General features: G+C 31.0%; 2 protein-coding genes across 3 annotated transcripts; one reads left to right on the top strand and one right to left on the bottom strand.

Annotated features, from left to right (window-relative positions):
* The first annotated feature begins 732 nt into the window (after window positions 1–732).
* On the top strand, window positions 733–2151 carry LOC18507195 (beta-galactosidase 15-like). Its single transcript, XM_088807292.1, is given in 7 exon segments — window positions 733–941; window positions 1040–1106; window positions 1179–1271; window positions 1351–1494; window positions 1585–1771; window positions 1862–1957; window positions 2048–2151. Coding segments are annotated over 7 exon segments (900 nt in total).
* Window positions 2152–4612: 2461 nt separating this feature from the next.
* Window positions 4613–13565, bottom strand: LOC18595095 (2-dehydro-3-deoxyphosphooctonate aldolase 1). Of its 2 annotated transcripts, none has more exons than XM_007022900.3 (15): window positions 13409–13565; window positions 11728–11801; window positions 11528–11625; window positions 11319–11415; window positions 10728–10793; window positions 9423–9482; window positions 9238–9312; window positions 9003–9087; window positions 7753–7811; window positions 7270–7314; window positions 6303–6401; window positions 6021–6068; window positions 5819–5866; window positions 5343–5433; window positions 4613–4950 (listed from the first exon to the last, which is right to left on the bottom strand). In XM_007022900.3, the coding sequence occupies exons 2-14, from the start codon at window positions 11761–11763 to the stop codon at window positions 5377–5379; spliced, it is 873 nt and encodes a 290-aa protein (XP_007022962.1). In that variant the 5' UTR covers window positions 11764–11801; window positions 13409–13565; the 3' UTR covers window positions 4613–4950; window positions 5343–5376. The 2 variants fall into 2 exon arrangements, with proteins under 2 accessions (XP_007022962.1, XP_007022964.1); XM_007022902.3 differs by having other exon boundaries at window positions 5351–5433.
* Between the last annotated feature and the right edge of the window lie 1005 nt (window positions 13566–14570).

The raw sequence follows: 14570 nt of genomic DNA, 5'->3' as shown, positions 1-14570 counted from the left end.
TAAATTTGTCAAAAAATAACTATGATAATTAATTAAAATAAAAAATGTATCGACTGTATCATATGATATGTCAACCTATGATATTAATTAGACTCTGTCTAAGACTTTCAAGTATGTTTAGAATTGTTATTTATTTCTTACCAAAAAGGAGCAAATAAATTATTATCTTTAGTAAATATTAAAAGAAAATTTGAAATATAATAACAAGTACACGATTATCTCAATAACAAAACAGGAAGAGATAAAAACTCATGTTTAATTACAATTCAAGCTTAATTGCAATTTAATTTGTAAACATAATCTTACATGATTAGCTTACCAAAAAAAATAATTCTACATGATTAAAATTGATTAAAACCAATTACAATTTTACTTATGACAATCTTGTTGAAGACAAATACGAATATTTAAAATTTGACACTATAAATACAGTTTTCACCCACGATTTTTACCCATCTAGCTTTCTTCTCAAAAAGAAAAAAATGGAGTTACTTAAATCTTTCTTTGTTGCTATTATTTTTTCTTGTTACTTTATGTTAATGCTTCCAATGTCACCCATGATGGTAGAGCCCTCATAATTGATGGAGTACGTAGAGTTTTAATCTCTGGTTCAATTCAATACCCAAGAAGCACCACAGGTATTGCATGTTAACAATAATGATCGAATTTTCTGTTTATAAATTTATTTATTGATATAAATATATTTAGATTATGATTTTTTTAGTTTACTAGATGTGGCCCAATCTTATTAGAAAGGCCAAAGAAGGTGGATTAGATACAATGGAAACCTATGTATTTTGGAATGCTCACGAACCAATTCGTCGTCAATATGATTTCAATGGAAATCTTGATCTCATTCGGTTTATTAAAACAATTCAAGATGAAGGATTATCTGCAGTACTTCGAATTGGACCTTATATTTGTGCTGAGTGGAATTATGGGTAAATTAATTAATTGTGTTGTGTATTTTATGGTTTTAATATTTCAGTATAATATTTTTGTAGTACTAATTTTCGTGACTTAATTTTTATTTTATTAGGGGTTTTCCTGTATGGTTGCACAATTTGCCTGGAGTTTCTTTCCGAACTAAAAACGATGTGTTCATGGTATAATAATTTATATATTTTTTAACCAATTATTTTATATATATGTAACAAAAGTTTTTAAAAATTTTTCAGAACGAGATGCAAAATTTCACTGCTTTAATCGTTGACATGGTCAAAAAAGAGAACCTTTTTGCATCCCAAGGAGGTCCAATTATTCTTGCTCAGGTATTTACACATATATACTAATGTTTCATTAATACTATTATTTATGATGTTTAATTAATATTATAACAAATTTGTACAGATTGAGAATGAATTTGGAAATGTCATGGGTCCTTATGGAGCTGGCGGAAAGGAGTATATTCAATGGTGCTCTAATATGGCTGAATCTCTGGGCGTTGGTGTCCCATGGATCATGTGTCAACAACAAGATGCTCCAAAGCCAATGGTAATATATTTATCTGTCAATTATGTGTAAATTTTATTTAGTAAATATTAATTAACATTCTAATTGATGTTTGATTTCTTCTTTGATCAGATTAACACATGCAATGGTTTTTACTGTGATGAATTTAAACCAAATAATCCAAGTAGCCCTAAAATGTGGACAGAAAATTGGACTGGCTGGTTCAAGAGTTGGGGTGGTGCTGACCCTTATAGAACAGCGGAAGATCTTGCTTATTCTGTTGCTCGTTTTTACCAAATGGGCGGTACTTTCCAAAATTTATTACATGGCCAGTGCCTTTTTTAATTAATTTTTTACTCAAATTATAAACTTTATTATGTATATTTTGTTTTTTACTAACTTGGGTTAAACTTTTAGTACCATGGTGGCACCAATTTTGGTAGATCTTCAGGTGGCCCATATATCACTACTACATATGACTACAATGCACCTCTTGATGAATATGGTAATAATTTCAATATATATATTTCATGTCTCTATAAATTTTATTTTTTATTAAAATATTATCATCAATTGTTAATTAAATTTTTAACAGGAAATCCGAATCAACCAAAATGGGGATATTTGAAGCAACTTCATGATGTCTTGCAGTCGATGGAGTATACTCTTACTCATGGTGACATCCAGGGGCGGAGCTAATCAATTTTTATCGGAAGGTCAAAGATGAAAAAGATATAAGGATTAAAAATTTTTAAAAGTAATATGTTGAACATAAAAAATAATTAAAAGATTTATAATATACAATATTTTATATAACATGTAAATCAGAAGAAATAAAAAAAAACTTATAATAATTTAATAAATATCGAATTTTACTTGAAGAGCATCCATTTCTTCAAGATTGAGTTTAGGACATTTTGACTCATATTACTATTTTTCATTATTTGAACTATTGAGGTTTGATTGTTCAAGTGTAGGAGAATTATTTAGAACTTACTCATTTGATTGTTCAAGTGTAAGAGAATTATTTAGAACTTACTCATACTTTAATCAAATTAGATTTTTTTTTTGAAAAGTGTTTTTATTGAATCTCTAATTAACCAAAGATATAAATGCAATGTAGATAAAAGCCATACTATGGATTGATGACGGCGGCATTAAAGAAACCGTCCCTTATTTCTTGTTTGAAAGAATTGAATCGTAATTGTGATTAATTGTGAAATTGAAGTAACAGTAAGAATTAAATTCAAATTGAATATAAAAAAATAAAATCTGAACAAAATCAAATTGAATATTAAAAAAAAATAAAATCTGAACAAAATTAGAGCTAATGACATGTTATTCATGAAAACTTTGAGTACATGTAAAGATAAATCTAATCCAATCCGAAGAAAAAAAGAATGAGGAAAATTTATTTTCTTTAAATAAGTTCAAACTTTGTGATAAAAATTAACCAAATTAGACAAGGTTATTATAGTCTGTGTATAAAATAATTTATTAGTCGGCTAGTCGATATTTTGCACATTTTTGGTGCTTGTATATAAGCTAGAATTCTTGTAATCAAATATTCCGTGAATGAAAATTTCTCTATCTGCACACATTTGGTGCTTGTATATAAATCAGAATTACTGTAATAAAATATCCAGAAAATCAAAACCAAGGCTACCGCCATGCTCGACTTTGTCATGATATAAGAGTAAAAGTTCAATCCTTAACCTTCACACCCATTTTCTCTAGTATTATCTGTCATCTTTAGTTGTGATCGAATCATTCTTATCAGAATAAACTAAAAGCACCACTTTCTTATCATGTTTCCTAGTTGTAGCCGTATAACAAATAATCCTCGATGAACAAAATTGAATATAAGATTTTAATATCGTCCATCTTTATCTTCGGTTTTGCATGGAATCAAGAGCAGCATTTCTTTATAATGTTTCCTGATTATAGTAGTATCAAGAATCATCCTCGATGATCATAATCGAATACAGGATTTTAGGTTCGCTCATCTTTTATCTTCTTCAAAGATTTTGCATGGAAGCAACTATCTTTGTCTTCTTGCAAAGGCTTTGTATGGAAGCAAAAATGTGCACTAACTAGATGACGATGTAGTTCTTGACGATCTGTATCTCGGGTTCTAGTCATGCGCTGCGAACTCTTACTAGCTGGTTTTTCTTATATTTTACAACTTGAAGAATTTTTTTACAATTACTTTTAATTACAATTGGCATAATTTGCATGAACTAAAATTCATAGAGATTTTGGAGACGGAAATCAACTTTGACAAGAAAATTTTAAAAATATTGATGAGAATGATATGAGATTTAAGAATGATATAAGATTTTTGTGAGTTAATAGGCAAGGATATTTATATTGTTAGGATCAATCACTAACTTAACGAATAAAACAAGCTAATTAAGTCTTAATTTTTTTAATTTTTGAGTTTAAAAAAGATAAAATACACTAACACTTTTAACTTTCAACCATCATCACAAATGGATCCACTAATTTCCAAAGGGAACAGTTCATCTCAAATAATTAAACAACATTAATATTTAAACGTGAAATTTCTCCCTCTGGAGCTTTGGATCTATTCTCCCTGTCTATGCTCCCTGTGGAGCTCGTGAGCGATACCCTCGTGAACGATGCTCTTTTGAGAGCACAGCGATGGGTGCTCTTCTGAGATCTCAATTTGGCCAAATTTGACACTTTCCGTCTTGATCCAACCATGAGGTAATCGACCGACCGAAGGTAAAGTAAGAATTTTTTAAAAAAATTATAATTTAATAATTTTTAAAATTAATAAAAAAATAAATTTATCTACCACCAAATTAACAAAAATATTTACAGTTGATTAATGACTTAACCTATATATCCAACAATAGATATTATTTTAAGACAAAGTATTCATTTTGAAAACTAATGAATTCATGTGTAATTATACTTAAAAGTTAAAAAATTATGATTAAAAATTGAAAGTGATAATATATTTTACCCTCTAAGAAAAAATAGAATCGTGGCAAGTAAGGAGAAAGACTATTTGCTTGCAACCATAACCAGACGTAATGTCAAGTAAAATTGTGAATAAAATTAGTTATTAACAATATTTTCAAATTAAAGTTTAAATTAATTAATAGTATAAAAGTACTAGAACAACATAAAATATTCATATGAAAATTATTTATTATTAAAATCATCATTCAAATCAAGTTTTTTCAAGCGATGACTAATAACAAATAATTGTCTACGTAGACTTAGATTGAATGTGCATACACCATCTGTGAGCGAAATCCTAGATACAATTACAACCATTTAGCCTAATATGTTCATAATTTCATCCTAATCTACAAATGCATTTATAGAGCAATCATGTAGTACTAACAACTCACAGTGGCAACATTCAAGAATCAATCCTGGCTGAAATGTACACAACAACGCTTATGTCTATGGACGATTGTCATGTTCTTGTACCGAAACGAGCTTGAAATGGAAAACAATCACCTAAAAATCCAGAAAGAAGAGGGTGATACTTCAAACATGAGCAGTACTTAATCAAAGAATAGCAGCAACAGCACTGAATATAAGATTAAACACTCTAGGATATCTCATATTCATGGGTTTGGCTATAGCAGACAGAGACCCAGAAATATCACCACAATCAACACTATCAAATCTAAAAAAAAACACTTTTAAGTTCAGTCTCTGCATCCTAAGTCTGGCCCTTAGCACATATTATGCAGACTATTTTTATAATCAAACAACAGAATGGTATTGTTTATATGGAGTTAAACCCAAAAGACATCTGCTTTGTCCTTTGTAAAACTTTGCGATGACATAAAACCGCTAGTTCTATATTAATATATTAATAATGGCATGCATGAAATGATCGTTACCTGCTTACCCACTTAGAGAACTCTGGAAACCTTCCTAATCATGATATGGTGTGAGATCAATGTTGAAGCGTTGCTTCCCTTTGCTTACCCTCTGCAAAACATCAATTGCAGAAATGGTAGATACCATCATTCATACTTATTTCATAAATGAATAAAATGATGCACTTAGGGCACCAAGGGCCGGCAACCATGCACAGGGCCAGTTATTATTACTAAGCAATAAATGAATAAAGACATAGGCGCCCTGTATATCCAAGATTTGCCGCCTGATGAATAAAACATAAGTGACCATAAAACCAAGTATCACACAGCTGTGGAAAGCCCTTCTATAGCTCTCCCTCCACATAATCCAAAAAGTAATGAGAGGGATTAATTCTACTACTTTCCACATTAACATATTAAGAGAAAACTTAACCATGCTGACACTGGAAACACTAAAACATAACCATTCATATCATGATGAGGAAAGAACTTACAGCTATTGCCATTAGCTCTTCCAGAAGTTCCTCCAAATGGCGTAGAGGCTATCTCCAGTAACAAGCAAAACAGATACTGATAAGTTTACAGCTTGATAATATGTTCTGATAATAAAACTTGTCTGCATAAGTCCACACCCGGAGGACCTAAAGACACCATGTGCTTTTATTTAAGCATGTGTAAACTACAAAGTTAACTCACCCATTGAGTTGGACCATCGACTGGTGCATTCAGAGGATTATCATGCACCTAAATATCAAAGAGAGAGTTTCAGATGCCTAAACTAGAAACATAATCAATATAGAGATTATATGAGAATTTATTTTGCAGATGTGCAACTTTGCAATGATCTGCAGCAATTTTAATAATCAAAGGTAATGCCTGTTAATTGTAATTCGAGTAAAAGCCAACCCAGAACTCCAGTTATAAGCTCTCAAATACTTTATATTACAGCTTGCCAGCAGGCAATCAAGCAAAATATACCTCCATGAAAATTCCATCCACTCCAACAGCAACTGCAGTCCTTGCAATGCATGGTATAAGTTCACGAAGGCCTCCACTGGCTACACCTCCACCGTCCAACTATAAAAGAAAGCAGAGATTTAACCCTTTTACATAAAATATAAAACTCGGAAGAGATAGGAACTAATAAACTCAAAGGGTTAATAACCAAGAAACCTATATGCATAAAGAACGGCAATTATAGCAAGCAACAAACATTTAGCAGAAATAGAGGCAAAGAAAACAAAAGTTGCCACATATATATCAATTCCACGCCTAATATACTCAAGATACTTCCGATCAATACTTAGCCACACGAAATAAAATGGACAGAATTTCCAATGATAAAATGCAAAATATATAGGAAAAAATTAATGCAGTTTTTGGAGCTTTTTCCACTAACTCAATTTTGAGTTAGCACTGACCTTCCCTTTGGTCCAGAGATAGGGCAAAAAAAAAAAAAAACTACAAAGGAAAGGACAACTAAGGAGGCCTACCATCCATATTATCCTTTTTGTAGTAAAATAAACTAACCCTGAGCTCAAATATGCTGGATCAGTCAGGCATTAAACAGTTCTGGGAGTGTCAACATTCAAAAGTGAGTAGTTCCAACAATGTCCACCGACCCTTCCATCCAAAAATATTGATTACAAAATATGATAATGGATATTTAACATTCAGATTTATGAAGGTCAAAAACAATTGTCATTAAAAATTACATCTACCTTTGCCTATCCCATTAAGATTGTCCTTCCAATAACAACTAACAATGTTGGTCAACAATCCCAATTCAAAACCAGGGACAGGTTCTTTCCAACTTCAACAATTCCAAACAAAAGAACATATGGAATATCAAGACATTGATTAACAAACAACATCATCCATAACAAGGCAGCACTCCAGCACATTCTAGTTTTGGAAAAAAAAGTCATATGCAAAGCTATCCCACCTTTCTTCCAGCTGGCTGTTGCAATGAATGTGTGATATCTGCTACCTGGATTGAAACACATGAATCAGATAATCAAGTCAACCAGTTAATGGCATGCAAATAGAGCAAAATTTGTTCAAGTAATATGCACAGGAACCAAAAGCCATACGGCAAATAATCACTTTCATTTGCAGTTTGCCTCTTCATTCATCAACACAGGAAGAGAGATACTGCAAATGAAAGGCACATGCAAAAAATGGAAGTTATCTGGAATGTTTAAGCAAAGATTATTTTAAACTTTATAGTAGAAGTATCTTGGCCGATTGTCACCGCGCAATATCTGAAGCAAACATCATAGGCTATAGTCAACTAGGCTTAGGTCCAGTAATAAAAGGGCAAGATGAGGCCTACACCTGAGTATGTGACTGCATGATTTAAATATTTTCAGGGGGAAAAGGAACATCAGAAAGAGTAGAAATAGCATAAGATAAACTATTTGCTTACCACAGGGCAATTTGCTTCCCTCATCCACTCCAAATTACGTGGATCAACAATCAAATCATCTGTACATCAAAACCAATGCTGTAAGATCAATCAAAAAGGGTAAGGAAAAATAACTGAGGCATTAATGAGTTCAATTTGAAATTCATTAAAGGTGATTTTAAGCTTAAATTACAGTTAAAATTTTTATACACCAAATCAAGGGTTGATTGACAATATTAGAATGCAAAGAAATAAAACAGAATCAATAACTTATTTAAGGATTGATCACATAGAAAAAAGGATAAGCACTTTAACTGTCGCAGAAACATAAATCCATGAGTACCTATAGAATATCTGGAGGCAAAGCAGGGGCAATTGCACCCTTCCCACAATGTTTTCCAAACCACGTTTTATAATATTAACTTTCTCGTGGTCTCACCTAGTGCCCCTTAAAAAAACCATGAGGAGAGGTATGATCTGTTTTTAGATGCTTGAATGGAAAGTGGGAAGATCACAAATATTTCTCCTAAGGCATAAATCCCAAGGACAATGGAGAACACTACCTCACCCAACCCCATACCACCCCCACCCAAGGTCTAAGTGCGGGGATCCAAATAAAAAGAAAGTAATAATAACCACTTACTAGGATTGTAGATATGCCCTCTCAAAAACAGAATTCCCCAACCCATACATACATTTTTCTTATCTTGTTACGTCTTCCTAGTGTTATCCCACACGGGTTTAGATGGCTAGTTATGACATTATATTGAGATTGGGTCCTCTCCACCTATCGCTAACTAGTTGTATGTTGGAAAATTGATATAAAACAAAAGCCTGTATTATTTGTTGCCTTTTCATGTCAATTTTATAGGGCGATTCATAGCAATTGTTTTGGCCCACATTTGAAGGGCAGAGATAAGGAATGTTATATTTAGTCTAGAGTTTGTTGTGGCTCTATATTCAAGTTGGATCTCACCACCTATGACCAATTAGTTTTAATTTGGATGATTGAACATCAATCAACAAATCAAATGATATACTCCTGGACCACCCAACTTAATTCTGCTGTTTCCTATATAAGTTCTTGAAGCATTCATTTAAATTATTAGACAGATTTGAGAATTGATACCTATTATTCTGTATTATTGCCTTATTGCCACTCACTTGCACGAGTGATACACACACAAATCAATCAATAGATACTAAAGAACTGGAATATAGATCCAAAATAACCTCTTTCCTTTTTGACCAAAAGGTCCAGAATAACTTACTATAGCCAAACATGGTGCCTCTCTCACAAACCATCACATTTGGATTCCCAGCCAATCTAATCTTCTCTGCAGAATTTACCATGACCTACAAATATGCATAATTACAATGAACAACCATGCATGATTAGAACATATAAGTTGAGTTTGATTATATGTGAGAGTTTGCAATAAAAACACATATATATAATGAGAGTTTTGAATTTTATGAAAGTATAAAATAAAACAGAACACTCACAGAAGGAGCGCAGAACTGGCCTTTCTTGATATTGATGATTCTTCCAGTCTTGGCTGCAGCAACTAGAAGATCTGTCTGTCAAATAGAAATTGACAAAATATTATCAACCAAGGACCAAGGTCAACCCTAATTATTTTTCTTTTAGACACAGAAAAGAACTGTTAATAATAAAATATCAACTTAACCTGACGACATAAAAATGCAGGAATCTGAATAATATCAGCAACTCTTCCAACCGGTTCACACTGATAAAACAAACAGATATGTCACAGTTTTGCAACCTATACAATAAATCACAAGAATAAATAAAGACTGCCCAAGCAAAAGGTGTACTCATAACATGATCACTTCCAATTTGACATATCATTTTCTGTTCCTAGCTAGATTAATATTATGGAAAAGCAAGCACCAAAAATATTTACAAAGATTTGTTAGTAATTGACTTCAGCATGGCAAATTTGATTACATCAAACTACTACTTTAACCAATATATGATTCAAAAGAGACTTGTCCATTAAGTCTGAAGTCAAGATTTACTATTAAGAGAGTACAATAGTGCATTGGCCACATTACTTTGTTCTCATCATCAGTGGCAAAGTCACAAAAGCTTTTCAGTGGGATCATATATGATTAACCATAAATGAAAAAAAAAAAAAAAAAACCTCACATCTTATGCCATTCAAAAAATTGATAATAAAATTACAAATCTAAAATATAAATGATAGAATTAAGTGAATTACTCAGAAAAACATGATACGAAAATAAATTAATAACATTATTTTACAGTTGGCAAGTTTTTATGTATAAGTGTGTGTGCAACCATAGGTATGATTAGACAATTGTAAAATGTTTTTTGTCTTTGTTTATATATTGTTTTAACAAAAGAAATACTAATATTTTCGTTTTCTAAGATTGAGTTGCATAAGGTGAGATAAATCTTCATCGTTCTCATTCCATTCTTTCCATGACTAATATATGCGGCATTTAATTCTAACTCCTTTTACAATCATTAAAAGAACTAGTTAGTTAACTAATTATCACCTAAAATTAATTTTTCATTTAATCATAAAAATACAAATTTAGAACTTCAAATTTTCATGTATAACCATTAAGAGAGGATTCTTTTATTTGGTCTTTTTCATACAAGAAAATAGATGAAATGTAATTTTAACCCCTCTTCTAAGTTTTTATTCAATTTTACTAGCGTCATAGGGAAAAATACCAAAATTTTCCATGATGATGTATATATCCAGTAACTTCTCAATATTTTAGCTCCAACCCTACTCATCATCAACTCAAGCAAATGCACAGCATTGTTATGGGTACACCAGCAAAAGTATAGACAAATTTCTAAATAGAGATATATTGTATTAAAATATTTCATAATCCGCAAAAATCACACACACCATGTATCCAAATCAAGACATGAGCATAGATTTAAAATAAATGACAAAGTGTATAAATAGATGACATTCAAGTTTTCCTCATACCTGAATAGTTTCATGGATATCAGTTACAATAGGAATGTCATATGCTACTTTAACTTTCTCAAGAATCTGCAACCCAGAAGGAAATTGAAGATATGAATATATTATCACAATTTTCAATTCATCTTAGACATTATATTTGCAAGTCCTGAACTAAATTGTCAAGGAATAGTAGGGAAAAACGAACTCTAGCAATGTGGAAACACCCCAGAAGTTCAATAACAAACTTAAAACAGAACTCAGCATATTCTCATTAAAAATTACGCGAAAGTAGTTACATGGATGGATGTAGCAGTAAGTAACCATAGAATCATAGATAAAATACAATGAAAGCAACCATGTATCAATTATCATACATTGTAACTAAAGCAGCCATGTAACAAATCCCAAGTATCAATGTTACTACACATTTTTTCCCAACATTATCCTGCATGTCAATTGGAATAACACAAGAGCATGCAACAATTTTTATTGATAAAAAAAAAGTCTTATAACAACAACAGACTTCTCTGTGATGAGATGATCTAAATCGAAGGCATAACTCCACACTCTAAAATTGCACGATGGCATTAATAAAAAATTAAAACAAAAAACCTTCAAGCCTTCAGCCATTCCTGGACCACGAAATGATTTGGAGGACGTTCGGTTAGCTTTGTCAAAGCTTGACTTGAAAACCAGAGGCAACCCAAGCCTACAAAAATTCCAAAACAAAGATATTATACCTTTCGTATGTTTTCTACTAAAGTAATCAATCTCAAGACATTTTGTACAAATTTAAGGCACTGCTTCAAAAAACACAATACTTGGTAGCAATAGTCTTGATGTGTTTAGCCATCCTTAGAATATGATCTTCGGATTCAATAACATTGGGACCAGCTAATAAGAAAAATGGCTCAGCACCCTGAAATTCAACATTTATCCATATAAATTACTAATTTAGTCTTTTTTAAAAAAAAAGGAAGAAGAAGAAGAAGAAGAAGAAGCTAAGTGGGAAAACCATCACCTTGAGCTGGTTAAAAAGCACAGACGAGGTATCCATCGCCTTGAGTTGGAAGATCCCAAAGGCCAAATAATATTCTGTGACAATTTTGATCAGGAATTGCAAACATAATGTCTAAGATGAATTCAAAATTTGTGCAACTTTGTAATGGAAAATTAATACATACTGATTCATATTTCCAATTTTCTTTTCAGGTTGCAGATCCTTGAGAAAGTTAAAACAGCAATGATTAAACTATTCAAGTATGACAAAACCTCGGATGCCATCTATCTATACACAACCTTTGTCTTTTATTTAAATCTGTATTCATATCTTGAATTGAATACATGGTGCGTGTGGTTTCATCAGATTATGAAATATTTTATTCAAATATATCTCTACTTAGAAATTTGTCTATGCTTCTGCTGGTGTACCATAATAATACTATGCAATTGCTTGTGTTGATGATGAGCAGGGGCGGAGCTACATGTATGTGAGTGGGGTCAATTTTTGACAAGTTACTATATATATATATATATACATTTTCAAGGAAAATTTTGGTGTTTTTCCTTGATTGATCCCACTAAAATTGAATAAAAACTTTAAAGAAGCGGTCAAAAATTAAATTTTCATATATTTTCCCTTATGAAATATGCAAATATGAAGGTTTAAACTTGTATTTTCATGATTAGATAAAAGATTAAATTTAGGTGATAATTAATAGTTAAAAAAAACCACTAACAGTTCAAAATCAGATTAAAAAGTAGATAATTCTAATAAGTTACTTGCATTATCTTCTATCAAAAACTAATTTCCCACAATAAGAAGGGGTCAAAAATTAAATTTTCATATATTTTCCCTTATGAAAAATGTAAATATGAAGGTTTAAACTTGAATTTTCATGATTAGATAAAAGATTAATTTAGGTGATAATTAATAGTTAAAAAAAAAACCACTAACAGCTCAAATTCAGATCAAAAAGTAGATAATTCTAATAAGTTACTTGCATTATCTTCTACCAAACACTAATTTCCCACAATAATATCCCTCTGTCCTACTCTCTTATTCAAACAGAAATGAAGAATTCCATTCCAACCAAAACCCAACTTATTTTTCAGATATTAAAATTATTCTAAGCCACTTTATGCTAACATACTGGAATGCAGAGGAAAAAATTTAAGGGCGTCAAACATTTTGAAAACATCAAGAAACAATTGATTCTTAACTAGCCCAGAATCCCAAAATCTTTTCAGCTTCTTTTTTTGAATAGAAGATCAACAACAAAGATTCAATAAAATACAAAATACAAAGATAAGTACTGCTAAAACTAATCAATCATGATAACAAAATCCAGTATTGAAAACAAAACAAAAACAGCAAAAAAAAAAGTTGCAACCAGATTTCATTAAAAAAATAAAAAATAAAATGGGAGGAAGGGCAAGTTTGAAGAGCTAACTGGATCTACATTTTGAGAGGGAAATGAGTGATTAGCTGAAAGCAAATATGGCAGAAGCGTCTTGAATTGCCATTGCAGGCAATTCGACCAAATAATGGAACTAAAACGTTTTTCATACACAATCAGTATTTTAAGGTTCACAAGAACTCTCAAAACTGTCTACAAGCAGCCTTTGCTTCTACATTCAGGTAATAAAAAAAAAAAACAAAATTAGAGGAGACGCTGAAATTGGTAGACAGGAATGCTCACCGGTAGATAAGGAGATGGAAAGAAGGAAAATGAACGGACGGCAGCAAAAGGCAATGAGAAAACTGGGTTTTGGCGGGAACGGCCGGCGGAGTGGTTGAGCCGCAGTTTGCTTTAGAGAGAGAAGGAGTGAAGCAGATCTGAGGAAGAGAGAGAATAAAAAAATAAATAAAAGCGGAGTTTAGATTTTTTAATGGTAGACGAGTGACGTAATATTTTCTTGGTATACCAAAAAGAAATTTTTAATTCTATTTAATTAAATTTTTATAATTTTATTTTAAATTAAATAAATTGTTATTAATAGTTAAATAATTATTATTAATTAGAATATTATTTATTATTTTATTACATATAATATTGTTGTGTTATTAATATAAAATATAAAAAATAATATACATTAAGACATGTTAACGTATCACGTTAATATCATGTGATATAAAATAATATATAATATTTTAATTAATTATAAAATTATTTTTTAACTCAAATTTAATTAAATCAATGGAAGTTACTTTGGTTTTCTAAATTTAAGAGTTTTTTAGATTTTTTTTGTAATTTATCAAATTAATTAAAAGGCATTTTTGTAAAAATAAAAAAGTTAACCTATTCCCAATCAACCAAAATGGTTTATTAAGGGAAGGATGGGGACTTTCTAAAAATGATCATTCTATTAACAAAATAATGAAAAGTTATTATTTTATTTCATTGAATCGAACATGTTCTTATTGTATATAATTTTAAAGTAACCTAATAATTAGGTATTTATTTTTAATTTCAGAAATATATTTTATTTCTAGACTTTCTTTATTCCAATAAGATTTTTACTATTATTTTTTTACTTTTAAGTAATTTAATTTTATTAATAAAAAGAAACTTTCGCATAGTTTCAAGATGAGTCAAAGGTCCAGACACAAGACTTTGACTATATGTTATTAGGTTCAAAGTAGAATTCTCATGCAACAAGTGAACACTAACCATGCATCCAGCACACGTCTTTGCCTATAAAGACCCTCATTACTTTTTTTACCTTACACATCCTCAAGCTTAACTCATCAATGGCTTTCTCTCTTAATCTCCTCCATTTCCACATCATCTTTTCTCTTTTCCTTCTATGCTCAGCATCTCGACCTTTGCCAAAGCATGAAAAGCCATTGACAGTCCAATT

Source organism: Theobroma cacao, chromosome 6, assembly GCF_053813885.1.
Source record: "Theobroma cacao isolate CCN51 chromosome 6, ASM5381388v1, whole genome shotgun sequence".
Taxonomy (NCBI): domain Eukaryota; kingdom Viridiplantae; phylum Streptophyta; class Magnoliopsida; order Malvales; family Malvaceae; genus Theobroma; species Theobroma cacao.
Note: the sequence above shows the minus strand (reverse complement) of the source record. Positions and strands in the feature narration are given on the sequence as shown.